The following is a 16,125-nucleotide window of genomic DNA, read 5'->3' as shown; positions in this document are numbered from 1 at the left end:
ATTTACTTATGAACCTAGACAATATTAGAATATGTATAATAAATTTATGATTATGAATAAGAAAAATTAAATGTTTACATTATTATTGCCAAAAAGCAGCTGAGATGTGCCAGAAATTAAAATAATATAAAATACAGTGTATGTATGGCAGATTGAATGATACACATATGAACATGATATGACAAATTGATTCACTCAAAATATGAAATTAAGTATTAATCAGGGCCAGTTAGTAGAAAAATTTAAAAATTTAGTAGAAAAATACGCGCGCACGTCTTAGGGGACGCCAACACAAGATTCGGATATTAAATTTTCAATAAAGTTTTTTTTTAATATATAATTTCTTTGCATCTTTTACTAATCTTTCCTTAATATTTACAAAATTCGTAAAAATTTCACTTTATAACAACCAAATGGGAAAGTAGAGATGAATACATAAAATTCGGCCCTTATGATATCGATTAGGAAAGTTTAAAAAAAAAAAATATCAATTTTAGATATTTAATAATTAAAAATAATTTAATTAATCTGACATGAAGTACCAGTGTTATGTTATGGTTATGGTTATATTATAACGTTTTAAAGACTTTAATTTCCTATATAGTGTGGGAATTGAGACTCACCATTTTTTTAAAGCAGTTCTACATTTAACAATCGCTCATATTATAAATGTATATGCATTTTGGCGTTAAGAGTAATTTAAAACAATAATAATTATTATTAATAATAATAATTGGCAGTGTCAAATCTCCGACAAAATAGAAAAAAATTGAAGACTATCACTAATATGCAGATATTGAGTTCGTTATTAAAAAATAAATCATTAGTTATTAAGGAAGAAGATAGTTGGAGTTAGAAAATAGTTTTGGTTGTTGGTTTAAGTATTATTTCAAAAGTGTAAATTTATTTTTTTTTTCTTACCTGAACTTCTAAAGCGTGGTATGCTACAATTAATCCAAGTAATATCACAGTTGAAACGGAGATCAAAGTTTTCAGAGCCATCGAATAGAATGAAGCCTGAAACAAAAAAAATATATATGAAAAATAATTTTTTTACTTATGTGATATATACTAGCTGGCCCTGGCTTTTTATTATATTCAGGTGAACATCAATCAGCAATGCAAACGAGCAACGGAGGTCCCAAAATTTCATTTACCAGACTAAGTTTTCTACCAATTTTATTAATACAACAACTAAGATGAAACCATTGAATTTCAGAAACATTCTTTACAACAAAAAAAACTAGTGATAAATTTGTATATAAGTTTTAAAATAAATTACTAATAATCCCCGACGACAATGCATATAATAATAAAACGATGGTAAATAAAAAAATCGTTTTAAAAAAATCAATTTAAAAACAGAATTTTGATAAAATATCATGTGTACGAGTATATAATAATTTTAGATTGTTGGATATGTTCATTAAGTATTAAGGTAAGTTTAATAATTATAAATTATTATAATCAAGTGTATAAATACGTAAATGTAATTTATTCGAAAATGAAGTGGTTGATATGGTAAAAACGGATCCCTTTTCAGGTCTAATGCAAACTTTCTCAACATTACGGATTATAGAAAAATTCCAAATTCTGTATATATTAGTCTGTATATTTATAAATTGCCATACCTCCCAAACAGCGGTATAATAATTTTTATATTATATTTTTAAATTTAGAATTTTTAGAATTCAGTAAGTTGCGAGACTAAGAACACCAAGGGCGTATTCCTACTGTAGAAGCATGAGTTTTGGCCGGTTTTTGAAGCGCTGTATAAAGGAAACAAATTATATTTTTACTATCGATTTTTTATGATTTGTTTATTGATATTTTATTATTACATAAAAAAATTATTAAAAAAAAAATAATTAAAATTCACAAAGTTATGAGCAGTCAAAGTGGGGGTTCCCAAAAAAAGAGGGTGTCCTGGCGTACATGATTCCAACCCTCCTGGTGATTTGAAACATAAAAAATAGATGGATTCTTAATTATTATAGATGCCGCTATCGTATGAACCTTGGATAAGTTAAAAAAAAAATTTTTGTTTGAATGGCGACAGTTTGAAAAAAAAATTTTTTTCATGTTTTTTTTAACAATTCCGAATTTTTTAAAAATACTAAATGAAAAGTTATAGTTTTGGGAAAGGTCCATGCGATAAAGCGATGTATGGAGAAGATCCTCTCCAAATTTGAAGTAAATCGGTTCATTAGAACTCGAGATATCCTTACCGCCAGCTCGAAAAAAGTAGTTCCGAGAAAAACGCGTTCAAAGTTTTGAGACTCGGTCGGACCCGAACCGAGGCTACGTCACTAAAACGGCTATAACTCAGGAAATAATAGTGATTTTGAAACATCCTTTCAATGACATATTTCTGAATAACTAAACTTTGAAAATATGAAAAAAAAAATTTTTCGATTTTTTCAAAATTCTACAGTAGAATACCCCCTTAAGAAATTCAGCTCGCAAAAGTTACTCAAACATTTAATAAAATTTATAGTTCTATGTCTATTGTCGCATAGTGCACACAATCGTTTAAAAGTGCAGTAATTAATTTTTTATGAAGTGATAACGGCAAAGGCAGCAGTAAGGTGTAATCGACGCCTTAACGGATATTTTAGATATTTAATACCGAGATAAAATTTCTTATAGAAAAAATAATATTTATAAATTAAATCTTATATCTTATCTTATAAGTCTTATCTCATCTTATCTTATAATCTTATATAAATTCGCATTTCTTATACACTAACACCTACATCATAGGTTCCTATTCGTGTATTTCTATAGCCTTACGTTGCATTCTATACTACATGCCTTACATCTATACCATGCGCTATATTTCATCACATACTCTCAAATCCCTACATTGTATACCGAATACACCTAACCTATATCTACTATATATCCTATTACCTATATTTTTTTTACACGCTACATTAACCCTACCGAGAATCGAACCCGGGTCCGCCGCGTGGAACGCGACGACCTTAACCACTACACCACCGTAACCCCTACGATCAATCGTTTTTCTTCGCGCCTCGTCGCGACGCCTTAGTATTAATTACCCAATTAATTAGAAAATGAACCGCGGAAACAACAGTGCAGTCCTAATAATATTATTAGTGGGGGTAGCCGATAGAGTAGTGGTTAAGGTGCGCGACTTCCACGCGGAGGTCCCGGGTTCAATTCCCGGTATAGACAATAGATAATATATATAATAGGTAGAGATAATACATAGGGCGTAAGGTAAACCTATATAATATAGGTGAATATATAAATTAGACAGTAGTATTTATAAGAAGTAAAAGGTATGTAGGTATATAATAAGTTAATGACGGTATAGATATCTCACGGTATGATAGATAATAGATATCTATCTATGATATAAAATAATATAATATAGTATGATAGGTAATAGGTTATCATATTATTAGGTTAAGTCTTATAAAGTATTGTAATAAATCTTGAGTACGTTTATATCATAATAAATACATGTAGGTATTAATGAATACAAATAATACCAGAATAAATATAATTAATGTCATTGAAGAATATAAATTATGTACTCAATGATTCCCTCATACTTGTACAATTTAATGTATAGACTAGCTGTATATAATAGAGTTAATTATATAATAAGTCAATATATTACATTTGTGAGGTCTTATCGAAATATATCAAATTTTTTGAACCGGATTTTAAATTTTAGCGTTCCGGCAAAAAAAATATTAGCACAACACCACTGTATATATATATATATATATATATATATATATAGCTAAAAAACAATTTCTCTGAAAGTTTCAGCGCTTAATATTAACGTTTAGATAGAGCGCAATTCAATCAAACTTTGTATGGAAAGAGCATGGAAAAATTTTTGAAAATTAAAAAAAAAATGTTTTAGGTGTAACTTAGCGATAAATGAATGAGTTTTATTCATTCAATTGTTCACTAAATTACATCTAAAAAACATTCTTAAAATTTTTGAAAATTTTTTCATGCTACTTCCATACAAAACTTTGATTGAATTGCGCTCTATCTAAACGTTAATATTAAGAGCTAAAACTTTCAGAGAATTATTTTTTATCTATTTGGAACCATTTGAGCCCCTGGGAGCAAGGAAATTCGAAAATGACCATTTTAAGGACCACCCTAATATATATATATATATATATAATTTATTTCATGTATATATTTGTTTATTCTTGTATCCAATATCATTGAAAGCAAACGTAAGTTCAAGTAAGTATTAAATATATGTATTTCATATAAATTGTACTGATTTATTTACCAAAGAAAAAAGTGAAAAAGTTTATATCTGCATTTTTTTTAAAAAAATGCCGATTCTAAGATTTTATCAAAACATCTGATATTCGTTGCAAATTTGCTACAAATTAATTAATATATATTACAGAAGCAAAAATAAAACTTTATAAAATTATCTCCCCAATGAATAAACAAATATAGAAGTGTATCTTAAATTTTTTGGCTTCAGTTATTTCTTTTTTATTCATATATCATAAAAAAAATCTGACAAAATTTTAATTGAAAATTTATTAATTGAAACATCAATCATCTCCAGATGTGATTTTAGGTAAGTATTGATTAAATCAAAACGATCTATAAAATTATATCGGTGCCAAATCATGTTATATAATTTCTGAAATTATAATTATTTATAGATAGTAAATTATTTTTTGTGAAGTGTATTTGGGAAATCTTACATGAAGGATTTTGGATAAATTTACAAATACATAGAGGTGATAAAATATGGTAAAAAAAATTTCAAATTGATATAAATATTTCTATAAATCGCTAACGTTGCAATAAATTCAAATTACTGTATTGATGGTAAAATATCGATTTTTTTAAATTTTAAGTATATTTGGCAAAAAGCAAATGCACCAGAAGTTTGTAAATTAATGAAAATAAAATGTAATAAAAATATGTTTAGTATAAAAATAACTAACTAGTTACAAATGTAAAGTATCAAATCATAAATCTGTATAAAAGAATTTCATATATAGGATATACACTATTCTATTAATTTATTTCTCCACCGTCAATCAGTCCACAATTCATCATCGATGTTGATTCAATATCGAAATTACTATTTTAATCAGTTGTTGTTTTTGTTTCGAACGACTCTCGATTCGCACTTAATCGCACAAATAAACTCGAGCAATAAATTTGAGTAAATCATTTGGAATGAAAAACATCTGTTGACTAACGATGGATTTTATGTCCGAGGCATAATAAAAGTGGGAAGGGCAATTAATTTCTTGCAAGTTGTAAATTAAATCTGTGCGGAAATAGACACAGTTAGAAATGTCGTTTATTTAATAATTTATTAACAAATTTGATTCATGCAACGATAAAATTTTTACTTGTATTTTGTATTTTTGGTGGCAGCGGTTGGATCTATTATCTTATATATAAAAATGAATCGCAAAATGTGTTGATAAGCACATAACTCAACAACGCCTGGACCGATTTGGCCAATTATTTTTTAAAATGTTCGTTGAAGTCCAAGGATGGTTCTTACGGCGAGAAAAAATCGAATAATTGCCGGGGAAAACCCTAAAAACAGCCCTTTTTCTTTTTCTCATACAAACGTTTGCGAACTAAAACGTAGAATCAATTTGAGCTTTATTGCTATTATATAAAGTTCATATTAAATTACAAGCATTCACTGTATACTCCTTCTAAACAATTATTCGAATTTTGATAAATCCTTCTGAAATTTGTTAAGAAAATTTTCTAGGATGTATGTGATTATAAAGTACTGGGATGTATGTGCAATATTGTTGAAATAAATGGAAAAAATTGCAAAAAACGATATGTCATTGTTTGCATTGAAAATAAATGAAAACTATCACCTGCCAAAAATTTCAATTTACCCATGAACCTAGACAATGTTAGAATATGTATAATAAATTTGATTATGAATAGGAAAAATAAAATGTCTGCATTATTATTGCCAAAAAGCAGCTGAGATGTGCCAGAAATTAAAATATAAAATACAGTATATGTATGGCAGATTGAATTATACACATATGAAAAAATACGATAAATTTATTCACTTAAAATATGAAATTAAGTATTAATCAGACGTTTAAAACGATGCATGCGAAAAATACGAGCGCACGCCTTAGGGGGCGCCAACACAAGATTTCGATATTAAATTTTCAATATAGTTTTTTTTCAATATATAATTTCTTTGCATCTTTTACTGATCTTTCCACAATATTTTTAAAATTCACAAAAATTTTACTTTAGAACAACAAATGGGAAAGTAGAGATGAATACATACAATTCGGTCCTCACGATATCGATTAGAAGAAGTTTAAGATGCAATTTTGGATATCTTAAATAATAAAAAATTCAATTATTTAATCCAACATGAAGTAAAAGTGTTATGTTATGGTTATGGTTATGTTATACCGTTTAAAAGACATCAATTTTCAATATAGTGTGGAAATTGAGATTCATCATTTTATTTAAAGCAGTTCTACATTTAACATCGCTCATATTATAAATGTATATGCATTTTGGCATGAAGAGTAATTTAAAAAACAATAATTATTATTTTTAGGTAAACGGTGAATATTAGTACATTATATTAAAAAATTGTAGACATGGGTACAGGACAACGTCTCTCGGGTCATCTGCTTATATAATATTTTTCTTTACATTTTCTCAGTTTTCCGAGCTTTTCCTTTATCGCAGTGCGACAATAATAATAATAATACCCGACTCGGCGCCCTACTGTCGCCAATTTCGTTAAAAAGCCGCAAACAATTTGCATAATTGCTAAATGAGAGCTATAGCTGCAACTGTTTCCACACTATTTTTCTGATAACAGACTAAGACCGAGGAAAGTTTATATTAATTTAGGAAAATAAATAAATCATTCTGAAGAAATGGTAAAGAGATTAAATGGGCGTTGGGAGAGTATGAGAATTCTGATAAAATGTAAAAAATAATTCATTATAAATTAAGAATATTTAAATGATTTAACAATTGAAGCAAAACAGTGCACTCAAAAAATGCAAAAAAAAAATGTCAGTCATATGTGTCTGACGCTAAAATCACTGACGTGTTTCATTTATATATATACATATATATATATATATATATATATATATATATATATATATACTAGCTGACCCGGCAAACGTTGTTCTGCCAAGTGAGGTATATTCTAAACAATTTCTAGAGACTCAAAAATATTAATAATTTAAGTGAATAAGGCTGTGTCGTTTGAATGCTATATACAATGAGGTATTATATAAAACAATAAACCCTATTAGTTTGTCTACATTTTGTCAATACAATCAAACTGGAAGATTTATACACTTTCTATAAGAAACAGTATATTCCATCCAAGTCTTTTCTGGTCTTTCGACTTATTGATTACGTTTCAAGTTTTTCAGATTCTTTTTGGATTCTGGATTGTATAATTGTGAATAATACTAATGAGCTTATATAAAATTTTCAAATTTCTGCGAGGATAGATAGAAAATGAATTAAATGTTTTTTCTTTGACCTGCTTTTTGAAAAGTTTCAAGTAAAATTCGATGAATTAAAGTAAATTTAATAAAAAGTATATATATATGTAGAGCAGGGCGAGGCACAATGGTCCAATTTGACTTTGAGCAAATATATAAACTATATTGTGAAAACCAAACCAATTATATCACAACAAATAACACATTTCAAACGAACAATTATCTGACTATTTTCAGTAAAACTGTCAGCTACTTCATCATTGTAGAAATGTGCTTTTTGATGTCTTTCAAAAAATTGTAATCTAAACCTTTTTACCCCATAGACGGGGTAACTTGAAGAGGCTAGGTGGCAAACAGGATTAATGTCTCATTTTAATTTTAAAGGTATTTTACAAAATAATTACATTTTTAACTAATGCTAAAAAACTGCCAATGGAAAAAAATACTTTTATTATGGATTTTCAAAGATTACCGTTTTCAAATCAAGGTTATAGCTGGATATACATTTTTTCCCTTTACTTTCAAATATTGTTGTTAAACAATGCCTAACTTTACTGATTTTTGACACATCGGTGGTGGACCTTTTTAACCCCGGACCTTCATATATTACTATCTATTCTTCGATAAATTCTGAGAAATTATAACTGGGAAAATGATAATCGACAAAATGTCCATTTGATCGATACCAAATTTAGGTTCTGAATTTAAATAACATAAATAAAAAATAATATAGCCTAGAAAATGTTTTATAAATATCAATGAGTTAATAATTATACAAATGAGATCTTTCAGAGCACCGTGTTTGAGAAAAATATGCTAAAAAGTGAATTTTTATATTAACATTTCAAAAAAGTTGATATTGTTGAGTTTGTAGTGACACGTGCGGCCCTATTACATGATTTTACTGAATTGCAAATTTATAGCTGTTTTGTATGAAATATGTGTGATTTCATATTTTTATAATTTAGTACACGTATTAAGAAATAACATACTCGTAGCCCTAGTATAACGTTTTATATTTCTAAATATTTTTCAAAATACTCATCAAACCGTGTACTTGCAACTATTGGAAACTAGATGCGCAAGAGTGCATTTGTTCACAAAATTGCACGTTTATAGCTTTTTTTGTTAGAAACATATGTGGTTTTATATTTTTATAATTGAGTACATATATTAGATAATAACATACTAAAATTTTATAGCTCTAGTATAATATTGTATATTTTTAAAACATTTTTCAAAAGTGCTTCTCATATCATATCCAACCGTCGTTTCGCAACTAATAAAAATAGAGTATGCAAGTGTGTATTGCATTTTTTTAGAAAATCTTCTGTTAGAAACATATTTGATTTTATATTTTTATAATTCTTCTTTACTAACGTTTTTGTGTATAAATATAACTACAAACAAAACTACTTACTACAATCTAATCAAAATTAAACTAGTGGGGTGGGTGGCATCGTGCCTTAAGGCAAATTGCTGGAACTTCCCGTACCGTAACGAAACGTTCGAGGAATATTGAATGTTTTCAAATAGATTATTATAAATATTGTATTATTGTCTAATATTTATAATAATTATATAAACTGAATTGCAGAGTTGAAATTATTTGTTTAAAGTATATTAGAACTATAGTCAGAAATAAAAATAAAATCTGAATTATTTTCGATATACAAAAAATTAAAAAAAAAAAAAAAAAAAAAAAAAAAATGGTTCAAAATTTTTTTTCCAAAATCAATTATTTTGTTAAGACAAGCAAAAAGTTCTTTGAATCAATTGAATCGGACGCTTAGTTCTCTCAAAAACTGCCATTTTTTGTACATTTAGCTCTGTATCTCCGAAATGACTGGGCCTGCCTTTGCGAAAAACTAATTACCCCTTTTCCCAATCATTACTAATGGAATGTTTTTTAGATCATTCAAATCGGATGCTCCGTTCTCTCAAAAACTCGATTTCTATTTTCTGCACTCTTTGCTCCTTATCTCCGTAACTGCTGGACCTGTCTTTGCCAAAAACTAATCAGCTCTTCTCCTTATTAATAGGAATCAAATGTTTTTTAAACCATTCAAATCCATACATACATACACACACACACACACACACACACACACATCCATTTTTTCTGAGGTATGCCAAAACGTTCAGAAACCTTCAAAACGTCGAGAAATGTAAAAATTTTCAATTCCGATTTTCGGCTCATTACAATAACTTACCCTACGGGAAGTTAATAATATTCACTTAAAACATCCTATCAAACGTAATTGAACATCATCTGTTAAAAACGTTTGACGTATTAGCCACCGTCCATTGTTTTATTCAAATTACGCTTCTACAAAAATGTTCAAATTGAAAATGTAAAGTTTGTACGCGATTTCGAAATAATATCTCACCTTTCCGACAACCTACTGATTAGCACGAATTTTTCAAGACTAGGACTGGCCAAATCGGTTTAGCCGTTTTCGAGTTTTAGCGGATCATTTGATCGAGAGCTCCATTTATATATATAAGATATATATATATATATATATATATATATACACACATAAATCCTTTACCATCCCTTACCTTATTGTATACCCCCGCGCTGGACAGCTCGTTCTCGATGACCATGACGATGATGCCGAACATGCCCATGACGAGGGCGTAGTCGCTGATCCTCTTCCTCTTCTCGAAGAGGGCTTTCCTTCGGCCGAGGCGATAGCCGACGTTGGGCTTGTGCCTGCTGCCGGCGCTCGAGGGCGCTGTGCCGGGGCCCTTGAGGGCGCCGCCGCCGAGGCCGCGCTCCTCCATGAAGCGCGGGTACTCGCTATGAACACCTGAAAGAAAAAGATAGATGGTAATTGTATAGGTATGTATATATATATATATATATATATATATATACTAGCTGACCCGACAGACGTTGTTCTGTACCCACGTCTACAATTTTACAATATTTTATACTAATATTTACTGCTTAGTTAATAATAATAATTACTGTTTTTTGAATTACTATTTACACCAATATATGAGTTGAATGTAGAACTGTTTCAAACAAAATGATTGTTCTCAATTCCCACAGTTAACACTTTAATTATTCATTTAACAAATATTAAAAAATGTTCAATAAAATTGTATATTAAAAATTTTACACTGCGATATATAGAACAAATTTCCAATAGCTCAATTTATTTTATTGCATTCAAGGGTTATATAGTATTTTTAGTCATACCTGTAGATGTGGATGTATAAATAAATGATTTTTTGTTTATTCACGACTAAAACATCGATTTTCCAAATTTATCACACTAAAAATGATCGTCTGCCTTTGTGATTTATGTCACAGCATAAGATACACGTGTTGAAAATTGAAATCTTTTAAAAAGTACAACAAATTCAGAAAGAATTAATATATAGCATTCGCGGCAAAGGTGCAATATCACCTTTTATTTTTTTACCCAAAATATATGCTTCAATAATGTTGCCTATAATTTTTATAATTTCGTACCATATTTTAACTGTCTTTTAGTAATTTTAATATCTAAATTACATTTTTTTCTCCAATAAATAAATATACATTATTGCTTAAGTTTATATTTGAAGTGAATTAATTTGTCAAATCCTGTTCACATGTGCTCTATTCAACTTACAATCAACAAAATTATTGCTCTGTGATTTTTTTTACTGTGCTCCAATTTACTTGATATTTTGGAAATAGGCTAATCTTTATCTTAATTTCAATGTTTTTAACAATTTGCACTCCGTCACCATCCACAGCATTAATTGGATTATAACTCTTTTAATTCTGATTTTATCAGAACTTGTAATACACTATTTTAAAGGTGATTAAATGAGCTACAACTTTCTCTATCATTAATTTTACCGTAACTTCTCTTATTGTAAAACGGCGATGGGTTAAAGGGCTCGAAAGACCTCTGGTTGGACAGCTCCATAATTAATCATACATCTATCAATATTTGTGTAACGAAAAAATAATAAACAATAATAATTAGTCAGAAAAATACCTCGAATTTTCTTATATATATACTTTTATACGTATTCTTTCAGAGGTATTATGATGAGAAATTGGTTGTTTTTTTTTAAATGTTTTTTTTTTTCATGAAATCATGAGTTTTTTGAGAATCATTTGTACTAAAGTTGTGGTATTTTCTAGAATCCATCAAGATCTCTTAAACCAAGTTAATTCTAGATGGAATACGATTATTTTTAAATTTGGTGGAAATGGCACTGAAAAACTATTTGATTTAAATGAAAAAACATTGTATGCGTCCTTTATCTGCATGATAGCTTACTCATTTTACACGCAGAAGTACTCATTTTCAAGCTTATTTTGAGCACTATAAAAACCCATTTTCATATCTAGCCTAATAATGTTCCTAAAACACTATAAAATAACGATTTATTAAGATTTTAATTAATATAATTCTGTTCATTACATGATTTTCGTTAAAATGTATATTTTTGAAGGTGTTAGCAAAAAATGATGAAAAACGCAAAAAAGAAACAAATATTCAGTAGCCAGTAACTTGAAAAGTATTTCCTTTTTTGAAAAACATTATTAAATATTTTTCTCGTGTAATTAGTTCTTTTATCGATACCCAACGTTATTTTGAAGAAAAGAAAAAAGAAATGTCATCCACCCGAGAAGTGGTAAAGGAGTCTAAATTGTTTTCACTTCTGAAGAGTAAGATGAACCTAGTTCCAAAATTCCAAACAAATTGGAAAATAGTAAAAACTTCAGACCCAAAGCGCTCCATTGGGTAAATATTCCGTACCCAATGACAAACATATGCATTTTTGACACAATGAAACTTCTAAATAATTTTTTTGTATTGTGACTTAGTATAGTAAGGCAAAACGACTGCAAATTGAATATGTTTGAGCGCAATCACTTATGGCTCGCTCCTTTGCGCGAATTCGTACGGCGAATCTGTTCGCAAAGTGCGCAAATAAAATTATTGCAAGCAAAAGCAAACACACGCGCACGTCAGACGCATGCGCAGACTGCATCACTTGTCAAATGCTTGTTATATTATTTGCATCTTATATTAATTTAATTTTTGGCACATCTCAGCTGCTTTTCGGCATTAATAATGTAGACATTACATTCTCCTTATTCATAATTATGAATTTATTATATTCTAATATGGCCTTAGCCTATAAGTGAATAGAAATGTTTGGCAAATGACAGTCTTCAATTGTTTTTAATGTCAAACTAAGCTTCAAATATTTTCAAGGGCAAACAATGATAAGCGGTTTTTTGTAATTTTTTCTATTTATTTCTACAATTTAACTATACTTCTATGAATCAAAACATTCTAAAAAATTTCCCGAACAAACTTCAGGAAGATTCATGAAAATCCGAATTATAGTTTAGGAGGAAATATGAAACTTACATTGTTACAGAAGAATTTTATATATAAGATATATAATATGCTATTCTTCATATTCTTAGTACTAACTTCACTAAATAGTGGTAAAGTCACAAACGTGACTTGGGTCAGTTTCAATTTTGTTAGATACTATTATGATAAAAATTAAAATCTTATTTGCTGGAGTTATTTTTTTGCTACTGTGGGATCATAGTAGACTGCAGATCAAATCGAAACAAAAGCAAAAATGACATGTCATAATATTTATTTTTGTAAACAAATATTTTATAATAATTTTTTTTATAGATCAATTAATCGTTTTTACACGCTGCATTAAGTGTTACATCAAAAAAGAACTAAAATACTTATTTCAATATTTTCAACAATGTTTGATCGATTCTTTGAAATGATGCAAAAATTTGACAATTTCAAACAAGGTTCAAGCATTCGATTTGTTTTGTTTTTAAAAAAAGTTGGGTGTTGTGAAAAAAATTTATTGCTTCAAAATAATTCGATACTTAGATAAAAAGTTCGATGTCGGTGCTTCCAATGGATGACAGTGCTTTCTATTAAGTTCGATATTTTAAAAAAAGTTCAGCGCAAAAATATTTATTTTTGGTGTTCCATGGTTTTGAGAATGTTTATTGCTTCCAAAGAAATTTAGAAGTTTAGAGTTTCTAAAGAAGTTTAAGTTTCCAACGAAATTTTGTACATTCAAACAGTGCATTCAAAAAAGTTTACTGTGACCAAAAAAGTTCGGTGATTTCAACAAAGTCGACGGCTTTCAAATAGAAACAATGATTTCAATGAAGTGAAGTGCTTTTAAGAAGGTTTAGTACTTTCAAATAAAAACAGTGCTATCAATGAAGTATAGTGCTTTCAGAGAAGTGCATTGATCTCAGAAATGCACAATATTGCAGTGCTTTTAAAGAAGTACAGTTTTTAAAGAAGAAAAGTGTAGTGCTTTCACCAATATACAGTGCTTTCAAAAAAAGAGTGTGCTTTCAAAATATATACAGTGCTTTTTATAGAGTGCAGTTTTTCCTATAAAGTGCAATTCTTTCTAAAGAGTGCAGTTCTTTCTAGAGAGTACAGTTCTTTCTAAAGAGTGAAGTTCTGGTTAAAAAGTGCAGGGCCTTGCTTTATAAAATTGCAGTGCTTTGGAAGAAGTGCAGTGCTTTGGAAAAAGTGCAGTGCTTTGCTTTATAAAATTGCAGTCCTTTATTTAAAAAAAAAATGTATAATGCAATCAAATGCATTGCAATGCATTTTCAGAATTGCGGTGCATTCTCAAAAATAGCCCTTTCTGAAAAATAGAGTGCGTTCTCAAAAATACAGTGCTTCATCAAAAATACAGTGCTTTCTTAAAATACAGTGCTTCCTAAAAAATATAAAATTTTGAAAAGTGCAAAAATTTAAGAAGTTTCCTTAAAATACAGGATCTTAAAAAAAGTCCAGTGCTTTAAAAAAAATGCTTTTCTTTCAAAAATGTATAGTACATTTAAAGACGTGCAGTGCTTTAAAACTAGTGGGGCGCATGGCATCGTGCCTTAAGGCAAATTGCTGGTACTTCCTGTACCAAAATTTTTTTTTTAAAGATTAAAATTTTTGAAAAACATTTGCTCTGAAAAATTAGATTTTTTAAAAAACTATAAATTTTCGACAAAAATTTACATTTTTTTGTAAAAAAGACTTGTATTTTGAAATATTTTGGAAATTTTGAACTTATTTTCAAAGCAATCGTACTGCTTTAACTGCATAGTCGCCGTCTAACGGATAAGCATTGGTACGGAACCCATAGGAATGAAAACAAAATTTATACTTATTGTTAAAATCTCTGTAAAATATCTGAAAATTTGATGTGCATATGCCTAATGATCATTTTTTGGTAGCAAAATAGCATTTTTTTTTACTTTTTTCATTAGATCTCCGAAACCGCTAGACCTGCCTTTATGAAAATTTGATCAATTCTTTATCTTGTCAATGCAAGTAAAATGTTTTTTGAATTATTAAAATTGGACGCTCCGTTCTCTTAAAAACCGTGTTACTATTTTTGGAACTTTTTGCCCCGTATCTTCGGAACGGCTAGACCTGCCTTCGCCAAAAACTAATCAGCCCGTCTCCTTATCAATACGAATCGAATGCTTTTGAATTATTCAAATTGCTTCGTCCGTGTTCCCGAAATCGTCGACGAAAATTTGTATCCGCACATACATACACACACGCACACACACACACACACACACACATACATCCATTTTTTCTAAGGTATGCCAAAATATTCAGAAACCTTTGAAACGTCGAGAAATGCAAAAAATTTTATTTTCGATTTTTTGCGATTACTATAACTTACCTTACGGGAAGTTAAAAATTTAGTCGAATGAAGAAATGATACAAGTCAAAGTACAAATCGTAATACAAAAATATAGTTTTGAAAAGTTCGAAATTCGCTATAATACGTATATGGTCCTCGAAGACAACTATATCGAATAAAAAAAAAAGAAATTTGTCAAAAAACGTGTTTTTCTCAGATAGCCTTAGAACTTTTCATCCGAAGTGTTAAGTTTAGAATTTTAATTTCTAGATATAATTTTCAATATTGGCAAATGGCAAATATTTTTCCTTCGCTCACCTACTAACGCTACGCCGGCCTCGTCCTGCAGCGCGTTGCCTGCCGCTGCCGCCGCCTGAGCTGCCGCCGCCGCCGCCGCTGTGTTTCCGTACAGCAGTGCCGTCGTCGCGGTCGAATTATTATTGTTGGCATTCGATGCGTTGTTGTTCTGGCCGGACCCATCTCGCAGGCAGCCCGATGCTCTCATAGCACCAGGTATCGAGAGCGTTGACACGGGCTTGCGGAGCTGGAAAATAATAGATAATGGAAATATTATAATAGATTATATGATATATAATATATATAATAGTAAAACTTCTTTAGACGCGACTAGGGTGTAAGTCCCTACAAATGCAACGAAAATAGCGTTACGCCCGTACTGTACTGTACGTCATTCTGATATGTGCCGACACTCTTATCTATTTACCGTCACATTTATGCCTCTATGTGCATACTACCACATTTATTACTCTATGGACTCTACATCTCTTGAGTTCCACTCTACATTTTATGGACTCTATATTTCCGGCTGGACAGAGAACCTCTACAATTATCAGAAGGGCACACTCTCTCTCTGGACGTCAAAAAGAACACTTAACCTTATAATAATCTTTAATGAAGTTCTGTATAA

The 16,125-nt window shown here is 29.5% G+C and overlaps 1 protein-coding gene across 1 annotated transcript in view; it reads right to left on the bottom strand.

Moving 5' to 3' along the window:
* The window catches only part of LOC113366045 (small conductance calcium-activated potassium channel protein), a 156,913-nt gene extending 141,203 nt beyond the window's left edge, over window positions 1–15,710 (bottom strand). The window contains exons 1-3 of the mRNA XM_026607596.1: window positions 15,516–15,710; window positions 10,077–10,327; window positions 922–1,017 (exon numbers count right to left, since the gene is read on the bottom strand). Of these exons, the coding sequence (XP_026463381.1) occupies window positions 922–1,017; window positions 10,077–10,327; window positions 15,516–15,702 (534 nt within the window). The 5' untranslated portion in view covers window positions 15,703–15,710. The remainder of the gene's footprint in view (window positions 1–921; window positions 1,018–10,076; window positions 10,328–15,515) is intronic.
* Between the last annotated feature and the right edge of the window lie 415 nt (window positions 15,711–16,125).

The sequence above is a fragment of the Ctenocephalides felis genome, unplaced genomic scaffold, assembly GCF_003426905.1.
Source record: "Ctenocephalides felis isolate EL2017-DRISC unplaced genomic scaffold, ASM342690v1 CF-g0.4_SCAFFOLD_01170, whole genome shotgun sequence".
In the NCBI taxonomy this organism is placed as follows: Eukaryota; Metazoa; Arthropoda; class Insecta; order Siphonaptera; family Pulicidae; genus Ctenocephalides; species Ctenocephalides felis.
This window is presented reverse-complemented; position numbering and strand designations above follow the sequence as displayed.